The 18,624-nt window shown below is 47.4% G+C and overlaps 1 protein-coding gene across 1 annotated transcript; it reads right to left on the minus strand.

Moving 5' to 3' along the window:
* Window positions 1-1,790: 1,790 nt before the first annotated feature.
* Window positions 1,791-17,676, minus strand: IL17RB (interleukin 17 receptor B; the record flags this gene model as incomplete). Its single annotated transcript, XM_080715371.1, is given in 12 exon segments — window positions 1,791-2,344; window positions 3,913-4,011; window positions 5,654-5,753; window positions 6,909-6,974; window positions 7,312-7,454; window positions 10,436-10,483; window positions 12,582-12,708; window positions 13,281-13,408; window positions 15,841-15,981; window positions 17,423-17,452; window positions 17,455-17,481; window positions 17,484-17,676. Coding segments are annotated over 12 exon segments (1,656 nt in total).
* Window positions 17,677-18,624: the final 948 nt, after the last annotated feature.

Raw genomic sequence — 18,624 nt, forward strand, 5'->3', positions numbered from 1 at the left:
GCTTGGGAGGCTGAGACAGGAGGATCGCACAGGTTCAAAGCCAGCCTCAGCTACTTAGTGAGGCTCTCAGCAACTTAGTGAGACCCTGTTTCCAAGTAAAATAGAAAATAGGTCTGAGAGTATAGCCCGGAGGTAGAAAAGCCCCTGGGTTCCACCCCCAGTACAAAAAAAAAAAAGCAGGTGAAAGCTTTTTGGAGTCCTTCGTGTTAAGTATCATCAGTTCGACTTACCCTGTAGCATTGTGGAACAAAAATCAAAATAATACAGATTGTCATAACCACTGGTGGTCCAGGCCCTGGGGAATCCTTGCAGTCTCGGGGCAGGGGAAAGAGAAGGCATTTCGTGGGGACAGTCGGGGCTCAAGTCTGGGGCCTGAGAGACCTGGGGACAGGGAGCCACCCGACTACCACTGCTAGACAGCCCTTCCATCCTCACTGTGGTGAGACCCTGGGAAAGACAAAAGTAGGGACAGGTAAGAGGTGGAGATTGGAATACAGAAAGAAGTCTAAGGTGGAGAGAAACACTGATACTGGAGTCTTTTGCATAAATAAGAGTAACCTGTGTAACTTACTCATTAGGTTAAAAATAAGAAGAGTCTACTGGTGCCAGGCGTGGTGGCGTACGCTTGTAATCCCAGCACTTGGGAGGCAGAGACAGGAGGATCGCACAGGTTCGAAGCCAGCCTCAGCTACTTAGTGAGGCTCTCAGCAGTTTAGTGAGACCCTGTTTCCAAATAAAATAGAAGATAGGTCTGGGAGCATAGCCCAGAGGTAGAAAGCCTCTGAGTTTCACCCCTAGTATCACACACACACACACACACACACACAAAGAGTCAGCTGGTATAACAATTTTAACTTGCTATGAACTTTGACTTGCGTGTCTTAAATTTGAAAAAAAAATTAACAAAATTACATTTATACAATACTGATTTTCTGTTTCTGGGCTGTTTTAACACTGTTTAGTATCCACTACCCAGTTTCAGAAGCATAATGTATTTGTTTATAATATTTCTTCACATAATAGCATATTGCTCTTTTTCTGTGTGTGTGGTACTGGGGATGGAACCCAGGGGCATTCTACCTCGGAGCTACACCCCTATCCCTATTTTCTATTTATTTTGAAACAGGGTCTCACTGAGTTGCAAAGGGCCTCACTAAGTAGCTGAGGCTGTCTGCAAACCGTGATCCTCCTGTCTCATCCTCCCAAATGCAAGGATTACAAGTGTTCACCGCCATGCCTGGCTAGCATATTGTTATTACAGTGGGTAGATGTTGACTCAGAGAATCAACCTTAATTCTATTTTTTGGTACTGGGGATTGAACCCAGGGACACTACCTCCAGGCTATACCCCAGCCCTATTTTTCGTTTGTTTTTTGTTTTGAAACAGAGTCTTGCTAGGTTCCTGAAAGTCTCACTAAGTTGATGAGGCTGTCCTCGAACCTGCAATTCTCCCATATCAGCCCCCTAAATACTGAGATTACAGATGTGCATCAGCACACCCAGCTACAGCCTTGGTTTTTAGGTATAAAGTTGATTTAGCTTTGTAATTATAAATCTAGTTTCAGTTCTTTAATGTTCCAGTAGTTAGTAATGCTTGTAATAGTTTTAGCATACAATTTTTTAATGGCTAGTCTAAGGCATGCATGTTCAGTTATGATTCCCCAACCCTGTTCTAAAGCGAGCGCGCGCGCACACACACACACACACAGCCTGGGCAATAAACTTGAGGACTATTTGCCTGGAAGTGGTGGGATAGAAGGCTTCAACGTCTCACACTTCTCTTGAGTGGGCTACAAGAGTGAGCAGCTGTGGCAGGCTGGCGACCGTTTCTCCACTGACAGACGCTGCGTGACACGGAGAAGTTCTGTACGAAGAGCAGCGGCGTCCTTCATGAGGTGGTACTTGGGACAGACCTGGAGAGCGCTGTAATCGTCTTTGGTATCAGCTCCTCTGAAGTAGACCACCATGTATTTGTGCAGATGAGTCTGGCTGCTTAGATCACTGCAGAAGAGGTTAAAGGCAAGGGGGAAAAGGTCCTGGGAGCTCTCACCGGGGCTACACTTGCTCTGGCCACAGGGACCGTCACACTCAGTGTCGACATTGGAAAGGAGAAAGATGACTTTATCTGCTGCTTTCTTCTGAGTGGTGAACCACTGCACCTGACCCATCTCCGCTATCTTCTTTTTCTGCCACTTTTCAAGGATGACCTCACTTCGGCAGCGGTTTTGAAGAAACTTAGTGAAGTAAGAAACTGTGTGATGGAAACATATTTCGGATGGGTAAACCACCAGAACCTTCATGAGGGGCAGGAGTGTGGTGGTGGGAAAGGACATCTTGCTCTTTTCTGTGGGAAGGAGAAAAGCATTTGTTATCTGAACAGTAAACAGCAGGCTTTAGTTCTATCACTAGAGAAGGTCAGCCAAACAGGGCCTGACTGCCAAGCAAAGGAAACATGCCTGGTATCCCTTTTGAACAGTCCTTTTCTATGCAACCCATGTTTAAACTTTAAACATGTATTTTCTAAGTCCCTATCGCTAAGTCAGTCCTCTTAAGCTTTATCTTTTCAAATAATTTCATAAAAACTGCTGATTTCAGGTACTTTGAGGTAGGCAGTTATAACTGATATTTTTAGGTCATCTGACCTCTACACATTTTGAGTTGGCTTAACTCTGTAGTTGTATTTTCTTCTACCTACAAGTGGTAGAATTTCTTCATAGTTCATAAAATTAAGCTTCCTGGAACTTAACTGGAATTCTGCCCTTTACTGTTAGTACTGTAAGATGTGAAATTACTAATACAGGTCAAACAGCATCCTCTAAATAGTATACCTGAGGTAAAAGTTCACATGGCTTTCTTAGCTTAGACCGTGTAATTAATCTTTTTTTTTTTTTTATCTATACCACATTCAACTCAAAGTGGACATTTATATTTCTTTTTCAACAGGTGGAGGGGAAAAAAAAAAGAGTCTTTAATGGGTCTACTAGCTGTGCATCTATATAAATACCCTGCTGGGCACAGTGGTGCATGCCTGTAATCCCAGTATTTGTGAGGCTGAGGATTCAAGGGTAGCCTCAGCAACTTTAGTGAGACCCTGTTGCATAATTTAAAAGAACCAGGTATGTAGCTCAGAAGTAGAATATCCTTGAGTTTAATCCCAAACACCAAAAAAAATTTTTAGACCCTAATTTTTTTATTCAGATCCTCAGTGTAGCATTGGCAGAGCTTGGAGAGTATATGAATTCAAGTCAATGTTGTTCTTAGGTCTTAGAAGACTTTTTAAAGGTAGAAACTAGCAAGCCAGACGTGGTGGCGCACGCTTGTAATCCCAGCATTGGGGAGGCTGAGACCGGAGGATTGCGGTTCACAGACAGCCTCAGCTACTTAGTGAGGCCCTTTGCAACTCAGTGAGACCCTGTTTCAAAATAAAGAATAAAAAATAAGGCAGGGAGTGTAGCTCGGAGGTCAAATGCCCCTGGGTTCCATCCCCAGTACAAAAAAAAAAAAAAGTAGGAACTAGCAGAGTATCACCAGTGAAATGCAGTATGTTATTAGTCATCTTTTGGCTGTTCGGTACTCGTAGAAGCTTCCATGATAAAAATAAAACAAGTGGCAGGTAGCTACCAGATCTGCAAGTCCCTGCTTTAACCAGGAGATGTGATCCAGTCATTGGCCTGTCGGGCGCTGTAGCAACACCTGGAGGCAGTGAATAAATGCTGCCACTACCCTGGGAAGTGCCGTGGGCACCTCTAGTGGACTCGCCTAGGAAGCTCCCCGTGTGGGGCTGGGCCTCGCTCTGCAGGAGCGCTCGCCTAGCACATGGGAGGCCACGGGTTAGACTGTGAACACTGCAGATTACCTGAAGTTCTAAATGTGACTTCCGCATTAGGATGTCTAAAGATTCACAAGCCTTACCGTGCTTCCACATTAGATAGATCCCAATCACCAGCACCGGTGTCGCCACCAGCAACAATGTGAGGAGGAGAGGCAGCCAGCCTCCCAGCATGCTTCTGTCTGGAGAAAAAAAAGAAAAAAAAACTATTTACCCCCTGTTAGAAAACGTTAGGACCAAGGGCCAGATCTTTAGGAGAGTCTGCCGATCGGTTAGGTTTCCAGTCCTGTCCAGATCTCTCTTTAGATCTCAACAGGGATATGAAACCTGGAGAGAGAAGAGCTACTCTCCAAAATCTCGCAGGTCTCTAACCCCTTACACGCAGGTATTTTCAGAGAGTACATTCTGTTTTTCTTTGAGGAATTAGTGTTATTCTAGATGCATTTGCTTATATACATAGTACATATAGTTGGCTTCCTTTTTTGTGGTACTAGGAATTGAACCCAGGCAGATTCTACCTCTGAACTATATGCCCATTTTTTTTTTTTTTTTAATTTTGAAACGGTCTCACTAGGTTGCTGAGGGTGGCCTTGAACCTAACTCAGCCTCCCAGGCATGCACCACCACACCCGGCTTACATGCCATTTTTAAAAGCTGTTAGACATACAAAGGGAAGGAGGCCATCTCCTGTCAAGAACACTGAGGATGCGGCAGGCGTGGGTACACCTGAGCGCCCCGGTCTCCGTAAGGCACCTGTGCCCACACAGAAGTTAGGGCTGTCAGGCACCCAGCCTGTCCAGTTTGAGATCCTGAACAAAAATACCTTCCATCTTTGGGCCATCCCTGGGCTAATTCCAGAAACATTTATTTGTCCATCTGTAATAAAAGAACTAGCTGGCACATCTCTAAATCCAGAGAAATTTTCCAGAAGGTGCTGCTCTCGGGCACTGGCGCCACTATTCCTGATTTGTTACCCAAATGCCCACTGTGTGACCTCAGCAGGTCGCAGTGAGAGCGTGGCCTGTGCCACGGCGGCTGATAGAATCAGAGCGCTGGGAGGGCCCGTTCCCTCTGCCACGCGTTCCTTGATGCCACTGACATCTTGCAGCGGGCCTTCTGTGCCATTTTTTTTTTTTTTTTTGGTGGTACTGGGGTTCCTGGTAGCCCTTGAACCTCCGGCTACACTCCCAGACCTATTTTATATTTTTATTTGGAAACAGGGTCTCCTAAGCCAGCACGCGCGGCTGGCTTCGAACCTGTGTGATCCTCCTGTCTCTGCCTCCCAAGCGCGGGGATAACAAGCGTGCGCCACCACGCCCGGCTTCTGTGGCACTTTGAACACCTATTTCTCACTGTTTAAATTTTTTTCTTCAGTATATCCTGCTTCATAAGGGATCGGAAGTGAACTTCTAGGCGAAGTTGGTTCCCACCCAGACGTGGGCTCTCTGCGACAGCAGTGGCATTTTCCTGTGTACCCCAATTCAACATGTGTCTCCACAGCCACTGGGCAGGGGTGTGTGTGTGTGTGTGTGTGTGTGTGTGTGTGACTGAGGATTGAACCCAGGAACATTCTACCTCAGAGCTACACGCCCAGCGCTATTTTTTGTATTAAAGCATTGAAGCAAGGTCTCACTAGGTTACTGAGCCTTGCTATATTATGGAGGCTGTCCTCAAACTTGTGATCCTCCTTCCTCAGCCTCCCAAGTACTGGGATTACAGGTGTGTACCACCAAGCCCAGCTCCTAAGACACGTTGAATGGAGGTAGTTATGTCTGGGCTCACACTGAACCTCTTGAGCAATCTGTGAAGCGAGTGGGCACTTACTGTCATCTGGAGGGGAGGGAGCAGCTGTCTGTGGGCAAAGCGTGACAGTTCCTCTGCGTCGGATGCAATCGTTGCCACAAGTATGGAAATACGGGATCAACTAAGGAAAAACAGGAGGTTCAAGTTTCACACTGGTTCAGACAGAATCTAAAAGGTCTCTTTTTTCTGGTTCCAGCCCTACCTCTAGCATTGTTGTGGACATTTTCGTGTCGGTCACACTTGTGTAACAAAAGCCAAAAAACCCAAGCCAGTAACCCAAGAGCAAAGCCCCCGCTGGACAGACTCCAGGGTTGTGAACCTAAACCTCATGCACATTATCAACATACTATTTCCTTATCTAACCGGCCTGGGTTATACCCTAATAAATATACAAATATTTCTTCCAGGACAACAGAGCAGAAGAGTTCCCACTAACCTCAGTCAGGGCTTTATGACAGGCAACTCCCCGGGTACCAGGAGAGTCTATGGTTCCCTGGCAGAGGGTGCAGGGCACGGACTTCACACCCCAAGGAGTGAAGAACAAGAGCTCCTTGGGCACGGCTGTGTCCACGGGGCCCTCATGTCCCACATACCCCAGATCAGTTCAAGAGATCGGATCGATCAAGTTCCTGTTTCCGGCTGGGTCGACTCGGCCCCCAAGAGGACAGTAGTTTCTCTTCCAAGTTCACACACTGATCTGGAACCCATACTTTCTGACTTGAACTTTGCAATTACATTTTACAGTTGAAACTGAAGCTTGGGAAAATAAAACGAGTCTCCTATCTCAGAACTACTGTGAAGGTCTGGGACAGAAAATAGGGTGGGAAAGTACTTTGGAAAGTTAACAGCCACTGTATATAAAAGTAAAAGGGGCCGGATGTGGTGACATATGCCTCTAATCCCAGTACTTGGGAGACTGAGACGAGGATCACAGGTTTTAGACCAGCCTCATCAGCTTAGTGAGGCTCTCAGCAACCTCGAGAGACCTTGTTTCAAAATTTAAAAAGATAAAGATAGGCCTGGGAGTGTAGCTCAGAGGTCGGATTCACCTGAGTTCAATCCCTAGTACCACAAAAAGAAAAAAGCAGGGAGGGACTAGAGTTGCAAGGTATGTGTCCTGATTTAATCACCATGAAGACTGCAGCAAGGAGCCACCCACTGACATGTCCGATGTAGGACAACTGGCAGAAGGGAATTTGGAAGGAGAAAAGTGGCATCCTAGTGACAGGACAGGCTTCTGGTGCCCTCCCGCCCCTAAGCACCTCATTGAGCTTACCTGAACCACAGCACCTTCGCTTTCCCCAGTCACCAGAATGACCATGGAAGTCCTCTTTGTTTTGTTCTGATATGTGAGAGAATCAAGAATTATATTCCATGAGTAAGCAGGTCAAAGACTGTCAATGAAGAAGCCATTCTTCCCAAGCCAGCGTCGGACCCATTGGACTATGTGAGTATGGATTCATTTCATCCTTGCTGGTGTTAGATTTGCAATAATCGATCCCAGTATACCTACAGAGACTTGTTTTTACCTGTTGAATGAATCGAAACAGCCCAGCGTGTTTGGGCAACAGACAGTTCTGTGCTTTCTCGAGTCTCCTTAGACACTCAAAGCATCCACCTTTATCTTTCAACAAGGTAAGGAAGCTGGAGGAGGGCGGGGGTGATAAGAGTAATTGTACCTCCACCGCGTCAGAAAATCCAATCACGGCGCCACGTTGGATCAAAACCCTGTATCTATTTCCAAGGGGACTGGTTGTAAAATTCACTTCAACTCCTGTCTCATTCTTCTTACAAGCAGTGACGTTTGGATCCCACAGGCTTCCTAGGAATGGAAGGAAAACCAAGTGAATGGACTTGCGAAGTCTTCTCATCAAAGTCCCCAAAAGGGCTTCACACAAACAAACCCAAGTTCTCAGGCACACACCTAAGATAGGGATGTCCTGTTTATTTGTTAGTTGGTTGGTTTTGTCTATTTTGGTACTGGGAATTGAACCTTTGAGTTACACTCCCAGCCTATTTTTTTTTTCTCTTTCTTTCTTTCTTTCTTTCTTTGGGTTTTTTTTGGGGGGGTGAGTTGGTGGTACTGTGGTTCCTGGAAACCCTTCTATCTCCGGGCTATACTCCCAGACCTATTTTATCCTATTTATTTGGAAACAGGGCCTCTTAAGTCATCTAGGCTGACTTTGAACCTGTGTTCTGTGTGATCCTCCTGTCTCCACCTCCCAAGCTGGGGATTACAAGCACATGCCACCACGCCCGGTTTTTTTTTTTTTTTTTCCATTTTGAAACAGTCTCACTAAATTACTACTTGCTGGCCTTGAACCTGTGATCCTCCCATCTCAGCCTCCCAAGTATCTGACTCATGGTGTTTTTTCTATTTTTTGCAGTACTGGGGATGGAACCCAGGGGCATTCTACCTCCCAGCTACGCCCCCAGCCCCCAGCCCTAGTTGGTGTGTGTGTGTGTGTGTGTGTGTGTGTGTGTGTGGTACTGGGGGTTGAACCCAGAGGCTTTCTACCTTTGGACTATACTCCCAGACCCATTTTATATTTTATTGGGAAACAAGGTCTCACTAAGTAGCTGAGGCTGGCTTCGAACCTGTGCCATCCTCCTGTCTCAGCCTCCCAAGCCTGGGGATTACAAGCCTGTGCCACCACGCCCGGCTTGGTCTTTATTTTGAATCAGGTCTCACTGAGTTACAAAGGGCCTCACTAAGTGCCGCAGGCTGGCCAGGAACCATGATCCTCAGGTCTCAGCCTCTGGAATGCTGGGATTACAAGCATGCACCACCACACCCAGCTCCAAGGTGTAGTTTTAAACATCACTCCCAGAGTTCTGTTTTGTTGTGGGTGGGTGAGGGAGGGAGTGGTACTGGGGATAGAACCCACAAGCATTCTACCTCCAAGTTACACCCCACCCTATTTTATTTTTATTTTGAAACTGGGTCTCACTAGGTTGAAGAGGCCAGCCTTGAACCTTCAAACCTCTAATTCCATCCTCTCAAGTACTGAGATTACAGGCCTGGGCCACCACGCCCAGCCACTGCCAGAATTTTTTGTTTTTTTGTTTTGTGATAACTAGAGATGGAACCCAGGGGCATTCTACTTCCAAGCCCCCCCCCCTATTTTTCTTTAATTTGAAAGGTCTCACTAAGTTGTAGAGGGCCTCACTAAGTAGCTGAGACTGGTCTAGAACCTGTGCTCCTCCAGTCTCCTAAGTACTGGGATTACAAGCATGCACCACCACGCCCAGCTCAGCTCGCTCCCAGACTTTTTAAGTGTCTGCTAGCAAGTAAGTTTAGGGACACCCCCAGTGCCCCTGTCCCCACAACCATGCCACTGCTTTGCTAAAAATATCTTCTCTGAGCGGGGTGGCAGGAGGCATGGGTCTCTGCTTACTTCTATTCTCAACCTGTGTTTAGGGCTAAGGGTACGAGCCCGTATTTTTTTCTTTCCCAGCATGGGAGAAGGAGCCACAGGTTAGGAGATACGTCAAAGATGAAGGTGTCCACGGGTTCAGGATCAGGATTACAACCTCCAGGACACTGTGCTCCCGGAGCCCCGCCCATCACAGCAGTGTGCCAGCTTTCCTGGATGCAAAGAAAGAAGGAAATGCCTCGTGGCTTGGAGAACACTGACAGGTGGACTCTATCAGAAAAAGCTAGTTGTTTCACTGATGTGACTTGCAAATAAGGACTAGGTTGATTTCCATGAACACAGTGTAGACTAGCACGAATTATCTCCCCCGCCTAAGAGACCACTTCAGGCCCTGGCTCGGAACTGTCCTCAGGGGTTCCCTCAAGAACTGACTTCTAGGCCCTCACCCCTCACGGCCCCAGTGCCTCTCACTCCTCCAGATCTCTCTCCACGGGAGGCAAGAGGGAAAGCCTGATGCTGTGGGTCTACTCAGTCTGACAGGGTACACAGGAATGCTTTTGGGGCGAGGGGTGCCCCAAAGATCTGACCAATGCCCCCAAACACCACGAGCCCTATTAGGATCCCCAAACTATACTGCCCAGAAGTTTATGCAAATCGCTGACAATTGGGCACTAGAGCCTGAGAATGTAAAGGGCTAGCCCACAATTCAAGGCGCAGGTTCTAATCCTCTAGCACAGAAGAGGGGGGCCTCATTTAAGACACAGTTTGAGAGCATGCTTCTAGGTTACTACTTGGACTAACTCCCACCCTGAATGCTTGCTAACCCAAACAAAAGGTTCCCAGTAAGCCAGGTACTGTGTGCATACTTGTAATTCCAGTACTTGAGAGGCTAAGACAGGAGGATTGTAGGTTTGAGGCCTGCCTCAGCAACTTAGTGAGACCCTGTTTCAAAAATTTTAAAAAGGGAGGGTTGGGGGTGTAGCTTGGAGATAGAATGCTCCTGGTTTCAATTTCTAGGACAAAACAACAACAAGAAAAAAAAAAAAAAAAAAGAGGTTCACAGTTACCATGGCCACAGTTCAGTAATAAGCAGGTTGTAATAAGGGCTGATAGAATTCCCATCCAATCAGGAAGGGCTTCTGGTTGGCACACTGCAAGTGTGATTTGGGCTAAAATGTTATTTTAACCAAGGGCTTGAGGGTGACTTCATGTGACTGTTGGTCTTCCCTGGACAGGCTGCCACCCAGTGGCCAGGAGCCACTCAGCACTTGAGGGGCTGAGACGAGGTTGCTGCCTTCTGCACTTGCTGAGCAACAAAGACACAAAATTTCCTGCTCAAAACGTTTTCTTCTGTAAAAGGACAGCAAGAGCTGTGCTGGCCCCAGGTATGAGCACCTTCAGAGAACAAAATGCTCTGTGTACTTACCTGCCTGGACACACTTCTTTTTGTATTTCATTATGTGGTCTAGGCAGCCTGGAAATTTTGAAGTTGTTACATGTTAGAAAAAAATGTATCTTTGTTTTGCTTCCTTGTGAACAAGTACAAGCATGATTACACAACCACACCTATAACATAGTCTCCAATATCCCAGACGTGAGATAGCAAATCGCAACAGAATGTTCCATTTTGTGGTTAAACAAAATCATCTGCCCAAGGAATAGTAGCCAGAGTCAAATTTAAATGCAACCTGTGTCAAAATAGTATCCATGATCCAAAAGAGAACATGTGGACACCCACCATCCTTCGAAAATGAAATTTTGCAATATACCAAGATTCTGCCCCTTGCAGATGTAACCCTGAATCTACCCAGAGGCTTATCAGGCCCAGCTCCACCAAGTGAGGAAGCCTCGCCAGGCCAGCGATGTCACGCAGATGTCACATGCCTGATACAGTGCGATAGGAAGGCCCAACACTTCCGTGGGATTCTTGCCCAAAACCCTCGTCCTCGATCTCATCACAAGACAAACATTGAACAAATCAGGGGATTCTGCAGGATGCCTGGCTAGGTCACGGAACACAGAGATAACGGTCCAGGTCATGAAACACAAAGACAAAAGTGCACAGGAGACTAAATGTGACTGAACACAAGACACCTAAGAAAAGTTAATGCCAATGCTGGTTTCTCAGTTGTGACCACTGTGCCCCAGCAGTGGGAGCCATGATGACTGGGGCAACTGGCTGGGAGGTGAATGAGAACTCTTCACGTTATGTTTGCAACCTTTCTGTAAACCTAAAATGATTCTGAGATTTAAAAGTTATTTAAAAGCTGGGCATGGTGGTTCACACCAGTATCCTAGTGCCTGGGAAGCTGAGATAGGAGGATCTCAGGCTGGAGGCCAGTCTCAGCATCTTAATGAGACACTGTTTTAAAATAACATAGAAGCCACAGGCTTGTAATCCCAGGATTCGGGAGGCTGAAACAGGAGGATCATGGTTCAGACAGCCTCAGCTACTTAGTGAGGCCCTCAGCAACTTAGTGAGACCCTGTTTCAAAATAAATAATAAAAATAGGGCAGGGGATGTGGCTCAGAGGTCAATTGCCCCTGGGTTCCCACGCAAATAAATAAATAAATAAATAAATTTAAAAAATAGAGCTAGGCTGGTCCAGAAGGATCATAAGTTTGAAGTCAGCCTCAGCAACTTAGGGAAACCATATTTCCAAACAAAAAAATAAAATAGGGCTGGGGTTGGAGCTCAGAGGTAGAATGCCCCTGGGTTCAATCATCAGCAGCGCCACACACACACACAAAAAGTTATGTAAAAATAAAATGAAGTTTGTTCTTATTAAGGAAGCTGGTTTATGCGCATGTCCAAGTATTTAACAATAAATTCCACTATTACGTATAGTCACAATGTACTGGTTTAAAAATACCAAAAAAATGCCGGGCGTGGTGGCACACGCTTGTAATCCCCGCGCTTGGGAGGCTGAGACAGGAGGATCGCGCAGGTTCTGAGCCAGCCTCAGCTACTTAGTGAGGCTCTCAGCAACTTAGTGAGACCCTGTTTCCAAATAAAATATAAAATGGGTCTGGGAGTATAGCCCGAAGGTAGAAAGCCTCTGGGTTCCACCCCCAGTACCACCAAAAATAAAAATAAAAAAGTAAAAAATAAAAATATCCAAGAAAGCTGAAAATTACTACATAATAAATGGCAAGGTACCAAACCCCATGCACACACCAAGCACATCGCACATGATGGAGGATCTCCAGTGTTTGAAGGCCAGCTCCGCTCTTGCTCGCTCTCCCCGCGTGTACAGCCCAGGGCAAGGCCTTAACCTCTCCGTTTCTTTGCAAGGCAGGCTCTCCAGCCTCTGGGTGGTTTGGTGAGATAACTCAAGTCAAGGACTCAGCACAGTGCCCAGCACACAGGAATGGGATTTTCCTGAGGATTTATCTGACTTAAGCCTGTACTCTGAGTGAGGAGTGCTTACCCTCTATCCACATCACAGAGGAGAAACTGAGACCTTGCAAGGCCAAAGCCTTGTCCAGACTTCCCTGGGCTCTCTGAGCAAAGCACACTCGGAAGAGCAGGTGTCCCGGGACAGGATGACTGAGGAGTGGAGGACGCTTACCTGGCGAGGTGAAGCTCACAGACAAGGAAGGGCTGTCTTCGTCCATATTTGCGTTGGGGATATTATGCGCCCCGATGAGGTAGAGCGTGCTCAGCTCCACGGGAAAGCCTACGTAGGAGAATGTCCACTGAAAGGCAAAGTGAGGCCCTGAGTTGCCCACGCTGCGCGGTGCACAGATGCGTGTTGCTCTTTTCGTTGGTAATTTTTTTTTTTTTTTTTTGGTGGTACTGGGGTTCCTGGAAGCCCTTCTACCTCTGGGCTACACTCCCAGACCTATATTTACATTTTTATTTGGAAACAGGGTCTCCTAAGCCAGCGCGCGCGGCTGGCTTCGAACCTGCGCGATCCTCCTGTCTCTGCTTCCCAAGCGCAGGGATTACAAGCGTGCGCCACCATGCCTGGCTCATTGGTAATTTTATCCCTTATCCTTCTGCTGACACAGGGGTCTCCAGCCAATGTCTGCTTAGGGAAGGAGCCCCATGCAATCAGAGAAGGGTAAAATTTTAGAGCTAGGGTATAATTTAAGCCCAACTTCTCTCACTTTGCTGATGGGGAAACGGAGGCCCAGCAATGACAGCAGAGAGGTGGCCCAAACTAGGAATTGGACCCAGGTGTCCCGCTCTGCCTTACAGCCGCTCACCAGCCTTCATGCAGCACAGCCCGTGCTTCCCAAACAACCACGTGTCTGGAGGTGCTTACTTTGCCGCCAGAGGGCCTGGTCTGGGTCTGGAAGGGCTGTGTGTAGTTGCACCTCACACAGCTGTACGAATGGGTGTTGCTTTTGCCTGTCACACAGATCTTGGTGGCCTTCAGCAGGCGGATGCTGGCTGCAGAGACAGAGAAGAGGGAGCTATTTGTTAGCACATCCTATGTGAGCAACTTGATGTAGACATTTCACATGCCTTATCTCCGTTCAGAATCACACTGAGATACAGGCATCATCATCCCCGGGGGCAGATGGGGCTCTGAAGCTTAAGGAACTTCAGGAGCTCTGCCTGAGTTTATAAATGTCAGCAGCAGCAGCAGGTAGAACTTCAAATTCCAAAGCCAAGAAGACCCTTTCTCCTCTCAGGCCAGCTTGAATATCACAATACCTGTGATTCTTTTTTCTTTTTTTGTATTGGGGATCAAACCCAGGGGCATTCCACCCCAAGGTATTTTATAATATTATTTATAAGGTAAATAATATTATTTTATTTTCTAATTTAAAATAGAGTCTCCCTAAGTTGCTGCGAGTCTCACTGATTTGCTGTAGCTGGTCTCAAACCTACAATCCTCCTGTCTTAGACTCCCAAGTACTGAGCTTATAGGCCTATGCCATGGCACTTGGCTCCTTCTGGATCTTTTTTTTTAAGAGGAACAGTCCTAGCCGGGCGTGGTGGCACACGCTTGTAATTCCAGCATTTGGGAGGCTGAGACAGGAGGATCTTGTAAGCTACTTAGTGAGGACTGGAGGATCACAGTTCACAGACAGCCTCAGCTACTTAGTGAGGCCCTTTGCAACTCAGTGAGACCCTGTTTCAAAATAAAGAATAAAAAACTGGGCAGGGGTTGTAGCTCTGAGGTCAAATGCCTCTGGGTTCCAGCCCCAGACCTGCAAAAAAAAAAAAAAAAAAAAAAAAAAAAGAAAGAAAATAAAAAATAGGGCTAGGGGTGTCATTCAGAGGTAGAATGCCCCTGGGTTCCATCCCCAGTATGAAAAAAAAAAAAAAGAGGAACAGTCCTAGCCGGGTGTGGTGGTGTAGTGGAACAGTCCTAGCCGGGCGTGGCGGTGTAGTGGAACAGTCCTAGCCGGGCGTGGCGGTGTAGTGGAACAGTCCTAGCCGGGCGTGGCGGTGTAGTGGTGCACACCTTTAATCCCAGAACTTGGGCAGTTGAGACAGGAGGACTGCAGGTTCAAATACAGCCTCAGCGATTCGGTGAGACTCTCAGCCACCTAGCAGGACCCTATTTCAAGACAAAAATATAAAAAGGGCTGGGGGTATAGCTCAGAGGTAGAATGCCCTTGGGTTTAATTCCCAGGACGATAGGAAGAAAGGAAGAAAGAAAGAAAGAAAAAGAGAGAAAGAAAAGAAAAAAGAGAAACAGTCCTTCTTTGGAAACCCCTCAAAAGCCCTCTGGGAGTGTCAGCACCAAACCACACCTGTTCTTATAAGAACCATGTGCTAACCCATTGCACCACTGGAGCCACAAAACCACACCTGTTCCGACTGCTCCTTTATCCACGCTGCTCCTTCTTTGTCACATGCTCCCCCATTTCTGCCTCTGTGAGTCTTACTCCGGTGAAGCCCACATTTGTCCTACAGCCTGTAACAGAGCTCACAACGAGCTCACATGGCCAGGGATAGGGCCAAAGCCTCTGTGCATCATCTCCCAGGAGTCTCACCAGGGCCTCTCTACTGGTGCCCCTGCCCCCGCCCATCACATGGAGCTCAACTCCAGGGTTCCCCAACACTGTGGGCCTCCAGCCTCTCTGAAAACCCCTGCCAGGGCCTGGCACACATAGTTTCTTGACTGCATCAAATACAACTGAATGTAGCAGATAGAAACCACAACTCTGGACATTAGGATCCCAAGATCAGCTCATCATGACAGGCCACACATTCCCTTGGGCATAATCGGGGAAAATACCAGGATTCTCAATTTATTAAGGAAGCAGAAAAGTATCCTACCCAGGCCAGCACTTTGCCTAAACTGGGGGAATTATCTCTGGGATTACCAAGCTCCCTCCATATGGAAAAGAACCCAGATTGTCAGCGTACCACTTGATGAATCTGCACACTCTTGCAACTGGTCCAGGTGAAGAGACTCCCCCACCAGGGAACCCTGGGTGCTTCCTTCAGTCACCCCGTTCCCGCAGTCACCACCATTCTGACTTCTACCCACGACAGTAGTTTTGCTTATTTTTAATTTAGTTTTGCCTTTTAAAATGGAATTACATGCCGCATGCAACTCTAAGCATGAGCTATAGATGTATGAGCTCTTCAAAACCTGGCTTCTTATGCTTGCATCATACATGTTGTTGTATGTAGGTGTGGACTATTCACTCTCGTTGCTCTACTGGATTCCATCCTACTCTTGGGCATTTGAGTGCTCTTGGCTTTATAAATAGTGCGGCCGTGAAAATCCTAGTAAGGGCTTCTGGCGCATGCTCACATGTGTTGCTTTTGGGTATTGCCGAGGAATCAGTGGGTCACACAGCCCGCACACTTCTGCTTCAATACACACTGGAGGCCTCTCTCCACTGATGCACACTTACCATCTGCCCGGAGTATCCAGCTGATGTTCATCAAGATAGAATGGTCTTCTGTTGCAATGTTGGTTCTAGCAAGTTCTACCAGGAGCTCCCTCAGGTCTCCTGGGGTCAGATTGTACGGGACCATCCACTCTGCAGACGGCCCTGGGAAAAGACAAGACTTCCGTAACACCCCTTCCCAGCTCAGTCTGACCTCATCTCTCCTCTGACAGATTTGCCCTCATCTGTTCCCCACTCACGATTCATTACGTCTTCCTGCTAGCACAGGCCAAATGTTTCTGGGTGCTGGCCAATTTACACCTGGAGTGATGCTGACCAGAGAGAAATGCTCTCAGCCGCCTGGCCTCAAACTATGGCGCACTTGGGAGTGCTCCCGGTGCCTGAGTGCCTGTGTATGTTTGGTGTGTTTGGCATGTCCGTTGGCATCTGTCCTGCCTCCCCTGACCCTCCAGCCAGCAGGCCCACACTACCCCCTCTTGCCTGTCCCCAGCCTTTGTTGCAATGGCCATTGCTCCTCCAGCTCACCCGCCCTAGCCACAATTCTTGGGCGGAAGCCTATCTATTCCTCAAGTGCTACCATCTCCAGCACCTATTCTTCTGTAACACATTTGCTTTCTGGTCCAGACTTTGGGTGATCTCCCTCCCACGGCCTTGCCGCCCCTGTCTCTGCAGGCGCTGCTTTCCGCCTGCATGCTGTGTCCCGCTTGGCCTTTACCCCCTGCCGGGCCAGGAGGCCAGTCCAGCTCAGGTGCCTCTTAGAGCTGGGTGTGGTGGTGCATACCTGAACCTTGGGAGGCTGACACAGGAGGATCACAAGTTCAGGGATAGCCCCCTGCAACTTAGTGAGACTCTCAGGAACCTAAGCAAGAACCTGTTTCAAAACAAATAAAAAGGGCTGAGGCTGTCGCTTGGAGGTAGAACTCCCCTCGGTTCCATCCCCAGCACCTGCCACACACACGCACATGCTTTTTTTTTTTTTTTTTTTTTTTTTTTGGTGTGCTGGGGATGGAACCCAGGGTCCTTCTACCTCCGGGCTATACTTCCAAACCTATTTTATATTTTATTTGGAAACAGGGTCTCTTAAGCCAGCCTCAGCTGGCTTTGAACCTGTGCGATCCTCCCGTCTCAGCCTCCCCAGCTCGGGGATTACAAGCGTGCGCCACCACGCCCGGCTTGCACATGCCTTTTTATACCCCCAGAGTTCTGCCTTGAGAACTTTGATCACATCAGCTAAGAGCTTCTGCCTGATTTCCAGTGATGTCACGCCTGGATTTTGGCCCTCTTAAAGTCCAAATGTGCCAGATATAGTGGCGCACGCTCGTAATCCCTGTGTTTGGGAGGCTGAGACAGGAGGATCGCACAGGTTTGAAGCCAGCCTCAACTACTCAGTGAGGCTCTCGGCAACTTGGTAAGACCCTGTTTCCAAATAAAATAGAAAAAAAAAATAGGGCTGGGAGTGTAGCCCAGAGGTAGAAAGCCTCTGGGTTCCAGGCCCAGTACCATCAATCAATCAATCAATCAATCAATAAAGTCCAAATGTGATTTCAAAGTAGTACCCCAAATCCCAGTTCCCTGAGGCACCTACCAGGTTCAGAGCCGCACTGAATAGTCTGAGGAGAGAAAGAAACCAAGTGTCATGTTGAAGCCAGCAAACCACAAGCCTTCATTTACCACACCATCTTTTTCCTGAGTTGTAGGCACAAGTGACAAACTTCCATGGAAAACACGAGCTGCTTCTGCCCCCAGCAGGGGGCAAGTGAAGCTCTCCATTCTAGGCTGCCATGGGCCACGGATACGCCGCCAACACTCCCTGAAGACCAGAGGTGGGTCTCGGGGCATCAGCCGCCCCTGCTCCAAGCCAGAGCTGACTCTGGACTGTGATGAGGCCCCTTCAAACTCTAATGTTTAACTATTTTCAGGGCAATCGTCTGGGGTGTTTACTGAGATTCCCCAGGTCTGGGATTGATTGGCAATGAACACGGTCCACGGCACTTCCCGGGGTCTTGTTGTACTTTTCTTCCAATACAAAGGTCTCACTCGGAACTTTTTAGAAAACCACAACCAACTGTGATTTCATCGTGTTATCTTTTTAAAAGAGCTTTCGAAAAAGCAAATGTGCATCGTCAATGTCCAAGAAAGCCAGAACTAAATGTTTTGAAGTTAACTGCTTGCATCTTTTCTCTCTTTCTTTCTTCCTATCTTTCTTTCTTTCTTCTTTTGTGGTACTGGGGTTCCTCGAAACCCTTCTACCTCCAGGCTACACTCCCAGACCTATTTTACATTTTTTTTTGAAACAGGGTCTCTTAAGCCAGCGAGGCTGGCTTCGAACCTGCACGATCCTCCTGTCTCCGCCGCCCAAGAGTGGCCTGTGCCACCATGCCTGGCTTTCCATCTTTTCTTAAGAAAACATGCATAATACTTTGGTTTTGGAGAAACATACTCAACCTAAAATATTTAACTTTCAGGCAGGTTCAAGTTCCGGCAAGAAGACTCAGTGCTCACTGGTGAATCTAACGGCTCTTGAACCTAATCCTTCTAAGTCTCCACGTTTCCAAACACCTTGCAAGACAGAAGGCAGGCCTTCTGATAGTTTGAGTCCTTTGGATTTAGGCAAAGTTATCAGCCGCCCCTTTTATCTTTGTGAAACTGAACTCAGAAGGTCAGAAGGGTTCATCAGACATTAGGAGCTGAGTTCTTTAAAGGGCTGATGAGACAAGTTTAGATCTGAACTTGATGGGGATCAAACTACTCTTGGTCTTACAGCAACGGCCGCCTGGATGATGTATT

The sequence above is a fragment of the Muscardinus avellanarius genome, assembly GCF_963383645.1.
Source record: "Muscardinus avellanarius genome assembly, chromosome: 18".
In the NCBI taxonomy this organism is placed as follows: Eukaryota; Metazoa; Chordata; class Mammalia; order Rodentia; family Gliridae; genus Muscardinus; species Muscardinus avellanarius.